At 37.9% G+C, this 15,247-nt stretch overlaps 1 protein-coding gene across 4 annotated transcripts in view; it reads right to left on the bottom strand.

Moving 5' to 3' along the window:
• The window catches only part of STARD9 (StAR related lipid transfer domain containing 9), a 99,055-nt gene that overhangs the window by 21,162 nt on the left and 62,646 nt on the right, over positions 1-15,247 (bottom strand). For 2 of the 4 annotated variants that reach the window (XM_086891765.1, XM_086891767.1), the window contains 5 exons: positions 14,993-15,075; positions 13,886-13,989; positions 11,727-11,771; positions 4,476-4,666; positions 751-1,231 (listed from right to left, as the gene is read on the bottom strand). In XM_086891765.1, the coding sequence (XP_086747891.1) occupies positions 751-1,231; positions 4,476-4,666; positions 11,727-11,771; positions 13,886-13,989; positions 14,993-15,075 (904 nt within the window). Of the gene's footprint in view, positions 1-750; positions 1,232-4,475; positions 4,667-8,113; positions 8,248-11,726; positions 11,772-13,885; positions 13,990-14,992; positions 15,076-15,247 lie in introns of those variants that run through there. The other 2 variants (XM_086891766.1, XM_086891768.1) reach the window with 2 other exon arrangements.

The following is a 15,247-nucleotide window of genomic DNA, read 5'->3' as shown; positions in this document are numbered from 1 at the left end:
ATCCAATTCTAGCAGGGGATAAAAAAATTAAATTCTGTGACTAATTATAAAATCCCCTTGCTATCTGGAAAGATGCTCTGCACACAAAGAAACAGTTCAATGCTGTGAGGTACAGCTTCATATTGAATCTCTGTAGGCTCAAGTAGCTGCAAATGTTAATTAAAATAAAAGATAGTTCTAAGTCACAGAAATCCACTTAGCAGAGTTTAGCTATTTCCTGCTGTGGAAATAGCTAAGGACCATGCTGTGATAGACACAGTAGCATCCCAACATTTTAGTATTGCACAGAGATGCTTATTTAGCTTGAGAAAAGCTGACCAGTATAAAAGTCCTATCCATAATCACTCAAAGATACCAATATTCTGAAGAAGAGTTTGATGATAATGAAGATAAAATTGTGCAGAAAATAGTATTTACCAACAGTCTGAACAAGGCAACAACAAAAGTTAAGCCCCTTCTAAAAAGCCTTCTCAAAGAGGTGAAAAGTGCAGAAAGGCTTGAAAGAGAAACGTAAAAAAGTGAGAAAGACCATGTCAAACAGATAAGGAGGGAATGTACTGTACAAACCCAAAGGAAAAGGACACCCAGGTCCAGCCTGGTGCACATATAGTGGGTTCACTGATATCTCAGAATTGGGGATTTTTTATCAATACATTGAAAGGCATTCAGGATTATAAGTGGCCACTGAAAATAGGTTGAATTTACATTACTTTTGAAAGTGCAGAAAGGATTTAGCAGATGTTAAATTACCTGGGTACCTGGGGCAGGCACGAGTTACAGAACAAATGCCTGTGCTGCAAGGAACTTGAACCCAGCGATTTCCGTCTCTTTTGCAAGTGGTGATCCAAAGAGGACTGTACAGAAATATTATCACTTAGCACATGGGATTGTTTCACACACTCTTCACTGAGCCAGCAGGTAGCTTCCAGCTGCTCTAGGTTTTGCTTGGCTTCCAATAGCTTCTGCTTCTTGACTATCCTTTCCAGCCGGAACTTGACCTTTTTCCGTCTTAAGTTTCTTTCGGCCTTTTTTAAGGAGTACCTTTGCAAGAGCTCCAGCTGCACCAGCCTCTTCTTGTTCTGCTGCAGCAGGGAAAGGCAGGTTTCCAGCCCAGTGGTACTCTGCACTTCAGCCTCTGCACACAGAGTAGGCTCTGTTTGCACTGCAAACTCCCTCTGCTGTTGCTGAAGAGCAGCCAGACGTTTATTCTCATTTATAAGCCACTGCTGGTCTGTAAACAACACAGTGATTGAGAGAAAGTAAAAATCATAGGAAAACCACTATTTGTTACTATCTTGCTTCTTCATTTAATCAGCCTTTAGAGGTCATTTGAGAACAGAATTGCTATGCATGTAGAGACTCAACAATCTAAAGAAAAATGTACTGTTGCTTTACTTCATTGGTAACTAAAGGCCTCTTCATTGGGTTAAGGACTCAGGTAGCAACTGCAGCACATAAGCAAGGGTTTGGACAATACAGCTAAGGAGACTGGTGGATAAGACCTTTTCTGTAAAAAAAATGAACAGATGTTAATTTCTCAAAGATTACACTCAAATTCACCTCAATTTTGTTAAAATACAGTGGAAGCATGAAAAGACCGGAGTTTAATTCTGTACACTTTTCAGGCACAGGGTATAGATTCACAGTAGAAAAGCATGACATCATTACCTTCTTTTCTGTGAAATATGCTTCTGCTTCAGTTATTCTGAAGTCATATGTTAAACTTTATTGGGAAAGAATGTATATGCACTGGGAGCAGAGTTAACAAGGGGACTAGAGGATGAAATTGCACAAATGTTTCTAAACCAAACATTTTTTTTGTGCCTTTTGTTTCTGTCCTTTCCTCTTTAACTTGGGTAAATGAAAAAACAAAACACCTGTGAAGTATTTTTTCTTACTTGCCCCGGCATGCTGGAAATGGAAAATGAGGGAGCACATATAATGGACATGTAGTGGATACTAATGGACTTTGTCTAGCACAGGAAATGGCAACTTTTGTGCTCACTGTTGGTGGCAAATTCAGCAAGCCTGGAGGCTGGACCTCCCTGTGCCCCAGTGTGGATGGGCCTCTTTTGCAGGGCAGCTGGCAGCCACCAGTCCTGTGGATGGGCATGCAGCCTTCTGGTGAGTTACAGGCAAGGCTACGAGGATGCCATCCTAGGGGTACCTGCCAGAGAGCTGTGACAGCCTTTCTAAATGCATCAAGTGAAAACTTTCCAAGCAAAACAATCCCTGTGTGACACCTGGCTGAGGTAGAGCAACAACCACAAATTTGCTGCCTCTGGCAACTGTGGCTGCCCCGAGGAGCCCCAGCTTGCCAAAACAGCCTGATGGGCATCTGTGTATCTTAGCATGTAACCATAAAATTACAGAGCCATGGGTTGGAAGGGATTTTAAAGATCAACTAGTTAAATGTGCATGGAATAAAACAAATACTGTCATGGCAAAGACACAGGTGAAGCCAACACAACCTTCAGCTATTATGACAAACAATTTAAAAAACACAAGCTCATACCACCAGTCAATGCATATTTTTCACAGAATTAACGCTCTACTCCACAAAAAGAATTAGATTCTCTGCTTCTGGTAATGACCCCTGCAGCTCATAAATGCCAAATACGTTCACACACCAAGTGATTAACCTAATTTGATAACAAAATACGTTACCTCTGTTTACAGACTTAGTCTTCTCTAAATATTTGGAACCTGATCTTTGCAGTCAGGGAGGATGCAGTAGAGAACAGAACCAGGCTGATTTGTTTAAAACCCTGGATGAAAGACTACTTTTATCCCATGCAAGGGATGGATGTGCTTAGAGGTTTTTCAGAGCACACCAACTTCAATCTGAGCTATGATGAACTGTAACCAAAGAAGGGATTATTGAGATCACCATGACCAGGTTGTATCTGATGGCTTGAACATGTTAAATAAATTTTTTATGCTGCTATAAAAATATACATATTCAGCTCTCAAAGCAAACAAAAAAAAAAAATCCATTGCTGAATAAGCGATGTAAAATCTCAGGCCAGGTTCCTTTACAAGTGGAGTATTTCTCAAAGAACCAAAATTCCCCAAAGCACTGCTGTCTTACCCCAGCAGCATTTTTTTTGGCTGAGCAACATGCAGTCCTTTCCTAAATAAGTGATGTTTCATTGCTTATTCAGGGATGCAGGAATTAAGAGATATTTAAGTTTGATGTGATGAATGAGGGCTACCTGCAGCTCTGCAACAGAGGAATTTGGGGCTCTGGAAGTTTTCCTAATGCAAGAAATCATTTGTACAGAGACATTGTAGGTATCACTTGCTTGATGAATACTGATCTTGTTAAACATACTTCATTAATGAACCCCACCACAATGAGTCTCCTGTCCTGCTGATGTTGGCAGCTCTGCATAGAGCACATGCACAGAGGTAGGAATTTTAGCTCTGTGGTTTCTCTATGGATAAAAGGGAAGCATTTTTGTCATTATATTAGTTAATTTTTCTTAATAACATTTTTAGATTACACATTACAAGCTTTTTTTGTCAACTTTGTTTCCAGACATATTCTCTTCAGCATGATTCTAGCAAACAGAATATTTGGCAGATCAGATTCCCTACAAGAGCGCTGCAAGCTTAAGATGCTAATTAATCTCTGTTCACAAACTTGCCTCTGTCAGGAGCTGAGCCACAGAGGGCACAGAAAAGGTGAAGAACTTTGGTGGGTTGCCAAGTAAAGAATTGTATTTGGCTGGCAAAAACTATCTTCCTGGCTAAGCTTTGCATGAACAAAGTGAAAAGAGCAGAATTAGAGGGAAGCAGAGAACAAGTCTACAGAGCCACAAAATAAAGATACTTGTTTTTTTAAAAAGAGAGGGGAAATTCTCCTGATTTTCTGTTACATCTACATATTCTTCTGCTATATCCCATCAACACTATTTCCTTTTAATCTCTTCATTGTGGCTGGCATAATTAAAAGATAGCTGACTACATAGGTTTTGGACTGAGACATTGTTGAAAATTCACGGAAGTTTTCTTCTTCCAGGATCAAACAAAGAGCAGATTTTGCCAGGTGGGAATGGCACATTTGTATAGGCACCCTTTGCTTATCAAGAAACCTAGGTCAAATCATTTGTTAGAAGACAACTAGAGAACACCAGAAGCAGTGCTGTAGGGAGGCAGGATTGGGATGAGCCAGGGAGAGGAGAGGCTGGGAGCCACAGGGGAGAGCTGGTGCTGTCCCTCCCAGCAATGCCCTGCAGTGCTAATTAAACAGTGCTGCTGGAGCGCTGCGAAGGAGGCCCTGCAGTTCTGTTAATCAAAGCTCAGTAACTGCTCTCATGGGAAAGGCAATTGTAGGAGAAATCCAGTAATTAGCCATAATAAAAGTTCCACTCATAAAAAAAAAAAAGCATCTCTAGGACAAAAAGTGTTGAGAGGATGAAAATATGCAGCAATGGAAGGGAACTGAAGCAGGGGAAGAGACAGGTACGCACTTTCTTGGATTTGCTGGTTGATGAGTGCTTGGTCATTTTCTAGTTCCCGCTCTGCTTTGATCTGTCCTCTCAGAATCTGCTGCTTTAAATCCTCAACATAGAGCTGCTGTCGTTGAATTTGTTTTCTGTGGAAAGCTTCCTGGTCTCTCAGTTTCTGCTTGTACTCTTCATGCACAGCATCTATTTCTCTGCTGTTAGAAATGTTGACAGTGAATTTAAACCAGAAACAAATATTATTCGTAATAAAACAAGTTATCTTACTAAAGAAAGACAGACAATGTTCAAGATGTTGTTTTGTTCAATAAGGGTGCATTATGACAAAAACTCGTAGCTGGGTATATGCACATCACAGCAGGCTGCAACCCTTTATGGGTCATAAATGCCAGGAAACATGAAAGCTCTAGTAGGGAAGCAGGTAATTCCATTGCCAGGAAGATAATAGCAAAAAGAAATTTAAAAAATATTGCCACTTTTCATTTTGCTGTAGTCCTGCGTAAGTGAAACTGGGGATGGGGTTGTTTTTAAGTTATAAAATTTTATTACCTCTATATAAGTTATTTTTCATCTAAGTACGTTGAAGTTCTTTACAGATATGACCAACATTCTTTGTTTTCAGACCAAAAACTCCAGCCCAGAAATATTTACAGGCATTGTCAGGATTACACCAACAGTCTCTGGCAGTGCCAAGGAAAGACCTTGATCATCCAAATCTCTGTTGGATGCAAGAACTATATCAGGTTACTGCTTCTATATTTGGAGCAGAATTGTGATCAGAAAAGTGACTGTGAAAAACTGCTTTACAATCTTCTCCAAGATGTTTGGCTCCTGACTTTGTGACAAAATTTTATGCACACAGAACAACAATCAAAATAGTATATACTCTTACCACAATGCATTATAATATTCAAGATACCTTGAAAGGTATAGCTCTCTGAAAGGAGTATATATTCTACTTCTCCACATGCTATCATCAAGAAATTCTTAACATTAAAGTTAGATAATATCTAAAGGTGTTACATGATCTTTGTCTACTAAACACTGCATTATTATATATAACCTCAGAAAATTCAACCTTTGAGTCTCAAAAAAATGTTTTAATTATATTTTACTAAGAAAGTAAATAATGTATTTATTATACAATAATAGCAATCAAAGCCACCAAAAAAGCAATCAAAAAAGCCAATCAAAAAAGCAATCAAAGACACCAAAACTCTAAAGAGTCCCTGAAGGTAAAAAAACCCTCCAAATATATACTTTCAAAGGAAATCTTTGGAAATATCATTATGTTTGTAAAATCACTACCAATACAAGGTCATCTGTATGAAAAGAGTGTTTGACCTTTGCTACACAGGAATAATTTAACATCTCAATTTAGAACTGTAAGCATGAATTGAAAGCAACTGTTTCTGCAGCAAAAACTTGATTTTGTGTGACAGTTTAGCAGACAGAACAGATGAAATTATTAATCAGCCAAAATCTACAAATCTCCTGAAGTACCTTTACATGGTACACACATTTCACTTCATAAGAAGTAGTAAGAAAAACTCATAACATAAAAGCTTTAAGATCTTCAATAATTTAAAATATTACTATGAATCTTGCTCACATGAGAAAAACAGAATTCTGTTTTGTTTTAATGTTTATGTAAATGCAATGCTGAGAGCAACTGAAAGAGAGTATTTTCTGTTCAGCTGTCTGTCATGGTGCAAACACAGTACAAACTTTGCTGCTGCCATCTGCTAAGTGGTTTGTGTCTACTCATCACTCACACAAACAAATTATAAGAATATGCAGGTCCAAGATCTCTTTGTCCTTGGCTCAATTACAAAGATGCCAGTACCCTGTGATTTGTAATTTTTTTTCCTCTTATCTAAACTTTAATTGATCCCCAGGAAATAGAAGTGGGATGCCTCATATCTCATTCAGCTGAAGTAGGCTTGAGCTGACACCTCACTGCAGCACTGAAATGCTCCTATGGCAATTATAAATCTCTGGCTGTTCAGGTATTTGTAACACCACCAACCATAGGGGGACAAACTCAGAGGTTAAAGCAAGTATGGAGTGTGGTTCACTAAAGAAGAACCACACTCCAAACATAGCATTAAATCTGAAGTATCTCCTTTAGGAAGAGCTCCCATGGTTTCAATGGTAAGTCTCAGGGAGGCTTGCCCTAAATGTAGCTTTGAGGTTGTCTTCCATATTATCTAATGGAGCAGCCATATAGTCTGGAGGTTATCTGGTTACTGATCTGGGACAAAGCACTTCTGATTTCGGAGCAGTTACATGACCTCTGTGCTTTTACATCCTTGGCCTGTAAGGTCTCAGGACGAGGAGTGCCTCTGGATGGCTCTGCACTAAACCTAACAGCCTCTCTGCAGAGTTGGTGATGAGATAGTCTTTAACCTTTCTACTAACAGACATATGAAAGCTCTCATTGCTATGGTGGTATGGGAGTTGAACAGTATGACTCTAAATCATATCTAATCACTGGTCTCACATGACCTTGGGCAAGTTTCTTAGTCTGAGACACATGTGAAAGAAGCGAAGCAGATTCATCCAAGAGAAGCGATGGGGATCCATTAGCATTACCAAACATCAGAAAGTCAAATATCAGAAGAGCTGATTTCTATTAATTTATCATTATTAGCATCATTCTGCATGAGACTGAGGAAACTGAGTAAATAATTGCCAGCAGGCTGAAAAGAAGCATGATTCTAAAACAGTAGAGAAAGAATTCTTGTTCTGTAACTGTTTACAAAAATTAGATAAAATTCCTCTGATAATGTCTCTCATTCTTTCTGACCATGACCTTTAGCCAATCTTCCCATAAAATTGACTTGCCAGAGTTCAAATTGAAACTCAGAACATTTAAGTAAATGAAACAACTCGGTGTCTTTCAATCCAAAGACCTCACAATGCTCACAGGGGTGGTTAGGTAACGTCTGTTTACAGCTGTGACAGGGTCACAAGGTTTTCCCATACTTTCCAACCTTGCTGAAGCCACCCTCACCCCCACATTTTAAAGGGTCAGAGAGTAAGCAATATAAAACAATGCACGTGGCAGTGTGCTGCTTGCTCTCAGCAGCACTGGCATCTTCCCTCACATGTGCAGGGATGGCTTTTTGCTGAACTACCACGAAGCTGTGAGATGCTTTCCAGCAGCCGTGTGTGTGTTTGCACGCAGAGCAGAACATGAGGCAGGCCAAACTGATGGTATTAATCACAGCTCCATATCATGACTACACCCCAGAAAGACAGAGTACAGAGGAACAGCCATACTCCACTTTAAACCTTGGAAAAACTAACACAGCACAGCAATCACTGCAGTATTCTTTCTTCTTTTGTTCAGGTGATGTAACTAGTTGGTACAATTCTCCCTCTGTAAGGTTAAAGTCTCCGTAATACAATACTGGTTTTGTATTTATCCATATATCCAAATTGCAGTTCTGCTGTTATTTCAGTGCCTCTGCTTCATTTTCTAAATTTTTAGTAGTACAAAACAAAAATCAGGCAGAGCAGTAAAGCCAGGTCTGAATACAGAGACTGAACATTAAACACATTTTTATGAAGCTGCTTCTTACAGGCAGTTTTCTGAAGCGGAACAAAAAGATAACGAAAATCCACGCAGAGCCACTTACATAATACACAAATGCAAGAGGATGTTTTCCCTCTGGCTGTGAAATACTGATGGTGAAAGCAGAATGACTGGCTAGTTTGGGGAACAGCTCTGCCTCTCACAGAAACTGCTGAAACCAAGAACATGAAGTCAGAATCCTCCCTTTCTACCTCCAAACACGCTATGTCATGTCAGCACGCTTTTGCTGGTTTGTGGAAATAACATGATAAACTGAACTAAAAAATGACATGACAATAGCCCAGGAAGAAAATAACAGATTCACACACACTTCATTGCTAAATCACCTAATAAGCAATTCAAAGAACAATTAGTTTGTGTAATATATGTTTGAATGACTAAACTAAAAACAAGTATCAATCCAGTTAACATAGGAATTTAGCCAAATTTTGTAATAAGTAGGAGAGATCACTAATTTTTTTTTAATCTAAAACATCTTAAATCAGATGTACTGTTAAATTTAGACATGAAACACTGGAATACTATGAGATACAGCAAAAAAGCACAGCATGCTGTTGCTCACATTCCTGCTTTTCCACACAAGCAATCTACACTTAGTACAGTTCTAGCAGGAAATAAAATAACCTCAGGACAAACATAAGAGAAACAGCTTCATTTCTGTAGGTAACAAGACAAGCATGAAATCTTTGTTTCACGGGACCAGCATACTCTAGCATACAGCATATTTTCAAAAAGCAATTCTGCAGAGAATTTCATAAAAGCATGCAGATTTCTGGGTGCACCAAAAGCAGCGAGAAGTGTCAACAGTTACCCCCTCCTCCAAGTAAACCATTAAAAGCTGCAAGTAAAATGACAACAAAAAGACAACAACCCTAAACTAAAGATAATCACAAATTACTGAGAAAATGTTGGTATTATACCGATTCTCCCGGGTTGCTTTTCCATCTCATTTTTCTCTCCAAAGTTTGCACGGTGCACACTAAATGAACCATCTGTAAATCCACATTTTTTTCCAGCCGGTTTTGTTGTCAGCTCTCTGGGATCCTATTGTGCCATTCTCCTCCCCTCTTCCCCAAACACTTCTGCTGCTGATGCAGAGGCTGGCGGCTGCTACAGCATAATGCAGCTTCCAGTAACTATGGCAGCAATAGCTCTGTGGTGAGGCTGAATACCTGCTGCAACAAAATCCTAAGGCTCAAATAAGAGAAGCTACAGTGAAAAATAATTACTTTTGGTAGAAGCTGAAATTTGCCGGCTGTCTCAAAGAAAACATCAGTCAAGCTAGCATCCCCATCTTTTCGACTGCCTGCTGTTCAAGTCCTATTTGTCTTTTAAAAATTCTTTTTCCCAAGGGAAAAAGAGTTAAAAATAAAGCAGCAAAAAAGATGCTAGTGAGGCATTTTGCGCTCTTGCACGCCCCACACTGAGAGCAGTGACAAGTTAGAGCTACCAGCCTATCCCCTAATACTCATCTAGACAGCTCCCCCCACCTTCTCCAGCTCTATCCTCCCCCTCTTCCCGTGGCCAATCCGGGGCCCTTCCCGCAGGGGCTCCGAGCAGCAGCAGGCACCAAGCAGCTGCACAGGATCTACATCTGCTTCTGCCTGGCACAGGGGCCCAAACCTCTCCCTCCTCTTCCCTAAAGCAAAGGGAACAGCAGCGAAAGAGAATATGAGCTGCTTGTATTGACACCTCCTTCAGCCTCCTGAAGGAATGCCACTCACAGAATTCAAAGCAAAAGTTGGGGAGTGGTGGGAGACAGAAATCAGCTCAAATGGCCAGCAGAGCCAGAAACCTTTAGAAATCTTTGGAAATGTACACGCATAGTCATGCCCTACACAGAAGTTACCATCAATTGAAGCATCATTTAGATTTCTGATTAACTGGTTTGTGTACATAAAAACCACTTTGTTCTGTTTCATGTGTGTTTTTTTCAGCTTTTCTATGCAAAACCTCTTTTTCTTTGCCAAAGCCCCCAAGGTAACAGTAAGGCCATGACTTATTTAAGGCACCCCTTTAAATACATCTCTTAAACAGACCTTTTTGGCCAAGAGTCACAGACACAAGACACAGCCACATTCTCCAATAAAGGTCAATGCTGCCTCTTCAAATTCCAGTTCAGCTAACACAGGTTTTCCCTTCACAATGTCAGTTATATACAGAATTAGTTACCCTGCTAATCCACTGTACACAATTCTGCTGTAAATTGTAGAGTTGCTGTAACTGGCACAGTGCATTTCTCTGCAAAACAGAATATCTGAGGTATCTTTTAAGAAATGCAGAAGTTTTCTTTAACCTTTTTATTTTGCTTTTTGGTAGAGAATTTTGAAATTCTTAAATGAAAGGTATTAGTGGGAAATCAGAGTATATTACAGATATTAGTTGGACAAGTTAACTATACCACCTAAGATTAATAAATATGTTGGTTATGCTGTATCAAATTTTCCATCCCCCCCCAGTTTAACAACGTTGGTATTTTCAAGGAAAGGAGGTTTAAGCATGTTCCAAGCAGCTAAATAATTCACTGCTATATATAGTATAAATATATATATATATAGTATATATATATAGTGTACTGCTATACCACTGAACTCTAGTGAAAAAACTCCTGTGGGGTTTTTTCTTTAAACCAGCAAGACAATAAAATCAGAGTTTTTATTTATATGCAGTATAGTATTAAGGAAATGGCAGGAGAAATACCTTTATTATCTGGTTATTTGTGGTGATGCTGTAATATGATGACTGATGCCATTCATAAGCCTTCTGTGTCAGAAAATTGCAGCACTGGGGCTCTTATGAGTAGGGTGTATGAGCAAGCAACCAAGTAAGAGTACAATGACTCACAGTGCCTAAAGCTTTAATATTTGTATGCACTGCTAGAAAATAGTTTTTCCTCTCATTTCTCAAAATATTTTAGTGTACAATTAAAGTTTGAACTGGTAATTCAACCCATAAAAGGCAGATGAGAAGAACATCACCATACTGACAGCCATAAGACTAATATCATTAATAATCATTACTGTAATACATATATTGATATGATCTGAAATAAAAAATCCAGAAGAAAGCAAAGTACCATCAGTTCCTGATGAAAAAGGTATTTAAACATGAAAACTCAACGATTTCTGAATTATTTCTGTTTGCAGCTGCTGTGCTTCTTTGCATGAATGAACCACATTCTATCCTAGGAATTAATTTCTTTTTTTTACTTTTCCCTAAAGCAATTTTATTCTCACCAGAAGAGAGCCCAACTGATCCAAGCCATTTTCAAAATACTAATGAGTATTCCCAGTACCTACTATTGGCACGAAATTTAATACATTTAGGGTTCTTACATGCTGGAAATTGGTAGCAACTTCAGAGTAAGCCTCACTCCAGTTATGGCTTTTAAATGCACACTACACATGCAACAAAGATGCAAATCATTTGCAGAAGATCTCATATGAAGAAGGAACATAGTTGCAGAGCCTTGCCTGTAACTCAGCTGCATGTACAGATATCCAATATGATAAAATAGTTTGAATAAATTATTTTTTAAAAATAAAATAAAGGATTAGGTTCCATCTCCTCTGGAGGAAACCAGTGTAGCACAGGAGAAAGGCAAAGCTAAAGGTGTCAAAAATTTCAGCATGGTTTGGACACAGTAATATTCTTACCTTGGCTCAAGAGAGCATTTTTCTTCACAGTTTCTACATTTTTGACTGCAAAAATAAAAATAGGAAATCATAAATATTTGGGGGGAAAAGGCAAGAAAACTTCACCGAAGCCTGTTGCACACAATGTTATTGTAATTTTCAGTAGAGGAAGATGCAGATTTCTAGCAGCTGGGAGAGCACCAAGAACTTTCAAGTGAGAGGGGGACAGAGAACAAGACACACACACAGAGCTTTCCCTGTTCTTATATTTCCTCTAAGCATCTCTTTCTGACAGAGACAAGACCCTGCACTAGGGTGGACTTTCTGCTGGTGATCAAATAAACACTCCCTGTAGTCCACTTAGTCCTGTATTATTGCAAAATATCACACACACCTTTTAGTACTCAACATTGACTTTTCTTCATGAGACACAACATATATAATTTTATTCTTATAATAAAGATCCTAGGCTAGATGTCTCAACCATAACCCCCACCATGAACAAAACCACTTGTCTGTACAGAAATTCAGGCTCACAGGTTACAGAGAAGCAAGACTGAGTGGATCAATTCAGTTTACCTATGCCAAAACGATAAAAGGACCTCTGGATTACTTAAGTTGAAAACCAGCTATTATTAGACATGGTTTTCAGATCATTCCTGTAAGAGACAGACTGATAAAACCCAAGCAAATGCAACACCATTTTTCATTTCTTACTGAAGTAACCATCTGAAATCCTCTAGGTAAGCATGAGAGTAACATAAAGCAATGTAATATGCTTGTAATATCCTGTCAAAGTGATTAAAAATTGCTCAACACAAACAAATCTATATGACCATGGTCTGGAAAAAAAAAATCAATCTGAAATTTTCTGCAGTTTTGTCAGGTTAAAAAGGGGAAAACTAAGTGCAAATTTGTGTTAAACTGTTTATAATGCTTCTGGATTTCTTCAGGTTTTTTCTAGATTCATCAAAAAACTTGTGACAAGAGATCCACAACTAATGTTTTTAGCAACATAAAGAGAACCTTGGTGTGTACATTTGAAGGTCATTAGGCAAACCCTTATTGGGAAAATTATTTTTAATTTTTTCTAAGGAAAGAACAGCGATGATGTGTAAAATGTTCTTCAGTAAAGAATCCAAATGAAGTAATGTTTGGTATAGGCAGGTATCACTGCAGCAAATGAAAAGCAAATGCAGAGATTAAATACCTTAAAGAGAACATATAAAACCCCACTATCCAAGGTGGAAAGCAAGCTGCTTGATTAGAAGCATGAAGGATATTTACAACAGAAATAACATTTTATGCTCATAAAAATGAGATTAAAAACTTCCTCTAGAAAGACATAAAAGATTGCCAGTAAAAGCACTCTAGCAAGAAGCAGAACCAGCAGCAGCTATGAATGACAAGATGCCTGTTTCTTGCCTTTAACAGGTTAATTGAATGTGCCAGACTGAGAGGAATTAAAAAAGAAAAAGAATACAATTATATTTAATTCTGTAGTATTCAATTTTCAATGTTATGAACTGAAACACAGAACATAATTAATTTTCCTAATATATATTAATCACTGTTTCATCACAGCAATCCTTTCCATTTAATAAAGTCTCTGCTATAAAAGCATACACTAAACACTGAGTATGACACTTTGAAAGCAGCACATGCTTTATTTACTGCTCAGTTAAAAAAACCAAACAAACAATTACATTGGCTTTCTGAGATGATGAGCTCAATGAGGACTTGAACTAAAGGGAATTTATGAACAAACCTTATGATTTCCACAACAATTTAACAGTGAAAGTCAATTTGTAATAATTACCTTGGCTAAATCATATCCTGAAAAGGCCATTCTGTGCATTGAAGCAATAATATTGTAGAAATTATAGATTAGCTGTAAAGCAGATGTCCAAGTGAACTGAATTAAGGCTGACAGTCTCATCTGAGGCATTTTCTTAATTGAGCATCAATAAATGATTTTGCAGGTTTGTTGCATCTTAATGCCCTATATTAGTCAGCTGGCCAGTGTATTTTCTCTGACATTTTTATTTGCCCACTTAAAAACGTGATGGGACTTACTCTGTATACAGCTTACTTTTGTCTGAACCAAGTCCCTGATTTCAGACATCATCCCACAAAACAAGTTGTTTGTTCAGTTGCTTTTTTCTTAGTTTTAAACTTACTTGTAGAGAGAAGAAAGGATATAGTGTGGAGAATTGATGCAACTTCCATCCAAATTGAGCCAGTCCAAAGCTCCACAACTCAGAGTGGGTGGTGTTTCATTAATCTACAGAAAGCACACAACATAGGACAGAAATTAAAAAAAATCACCCAGGAACTTCCAAGGTATCTTTAGTACTGTCACTGTTAACTACTGTGTGTAAGGCTGCATAATACCTCCCATGTGAGTTTATAATCTCACTTCTGCTTAGTCTTTGATAATTAGCAAAATTGCTAAGCATTTGTTACTGAGTGCATCTCTTAGCAGCTCTATCTGAATGCACTGCATGTTTCATTAATCAAGAAATTAAGAAGGACAACAAATAGAAGTTAAGCCCCTTATCTCAAAGTGAGTACAAAAGGATGGAAGAGTAGAAAGTATAAAATGTTAATAAATGAAAATCCATTTTAAAAGATAGACTCTTGCCAATATCATTTAATAATATGGTTAACTCCTAAATGAGAAAAATCACATTTTTTTAGGTTAGGTTTTTAGTTATGTTTGTCATTTTAAGAATTACCTCCTTTCTTAAACATTATTGAACTAGTCAACCAAATAATATCTTACAGTAATTAGTTCCTGAGCTTAACATACCAAAAAATATTTTATGTGTTTCTGATGTATGTAACAATTAACTGCTTTCAGTGTCAACAACATTTAAGTGCTTAATCCCATAATTTTTCCATTTCTTCTAGTCTGCTTCCTCATTCAAGACAGTGAAATGACAGAGAAGGAAGATAACTCAGAAAATTATCAAATGTGGAAAGAATCTTAATGGGTCTTTTCACTGCAGCATTCTGCATTTTTGTTTCAATCCTACTGTAGAGATGGCTAGAAATAGGAAACACTAAATTATTCAAGGGATCTGCATCATCTTTTGCTAAGCACCTCTGAAGGAAATGCTAGTGTCTTCCCACAAAAGGTTTAGTGTCATTACAGACCATTAGATGGACAAAATGAAGCAAGTGAACATGATGATGAGATGAAATATTATCTTTATCAGGCTGGCTTTTAAGAAGCAACAAAATTGTGAAAAAAAAAAAAATAGGAGAGCAGTTTTAGAACTTACTGATCTTCTTAGTCTTAAAATAGCAGCTTCTGCAGGGTGATTGAATCTAAACTTATGAGATTTGCCAAGGACAACAAGGGCTCCTGTGAAAACAAAAAAAGTAAACATTTACAGAGACATAATCCATCAAACTACTATAGAATAGCAGGTTAAAACAATCTGACCAACAGTTTTTGTAAATCACAGAACAGAGAACTATTTTTAAAATTTGCCACCATGGAATGGCAGAACTATTGATTAGTAATGACAGCATCC

The sequence above is a fragment of the Cyanistes caeruleus genome, chromosome 6, assembly GCF_971803275.1.
Source record: "Cyanistes caeruleus chromosome 6, bCyaCae1.hap1.1, whole genome shotgun sequence".
Taxonomy (NCBI): Eukaryota; Metazoa; Chordata; class Aves; order Passeriformes; family Paridae; genus Cyanistes; species Cyanistes caeruleus.
The sequence above is the reverse complement of the archived record's forward strand: the minus strand, read 5'-3'. Positions and strand labels throughout refer to the sequence as shown.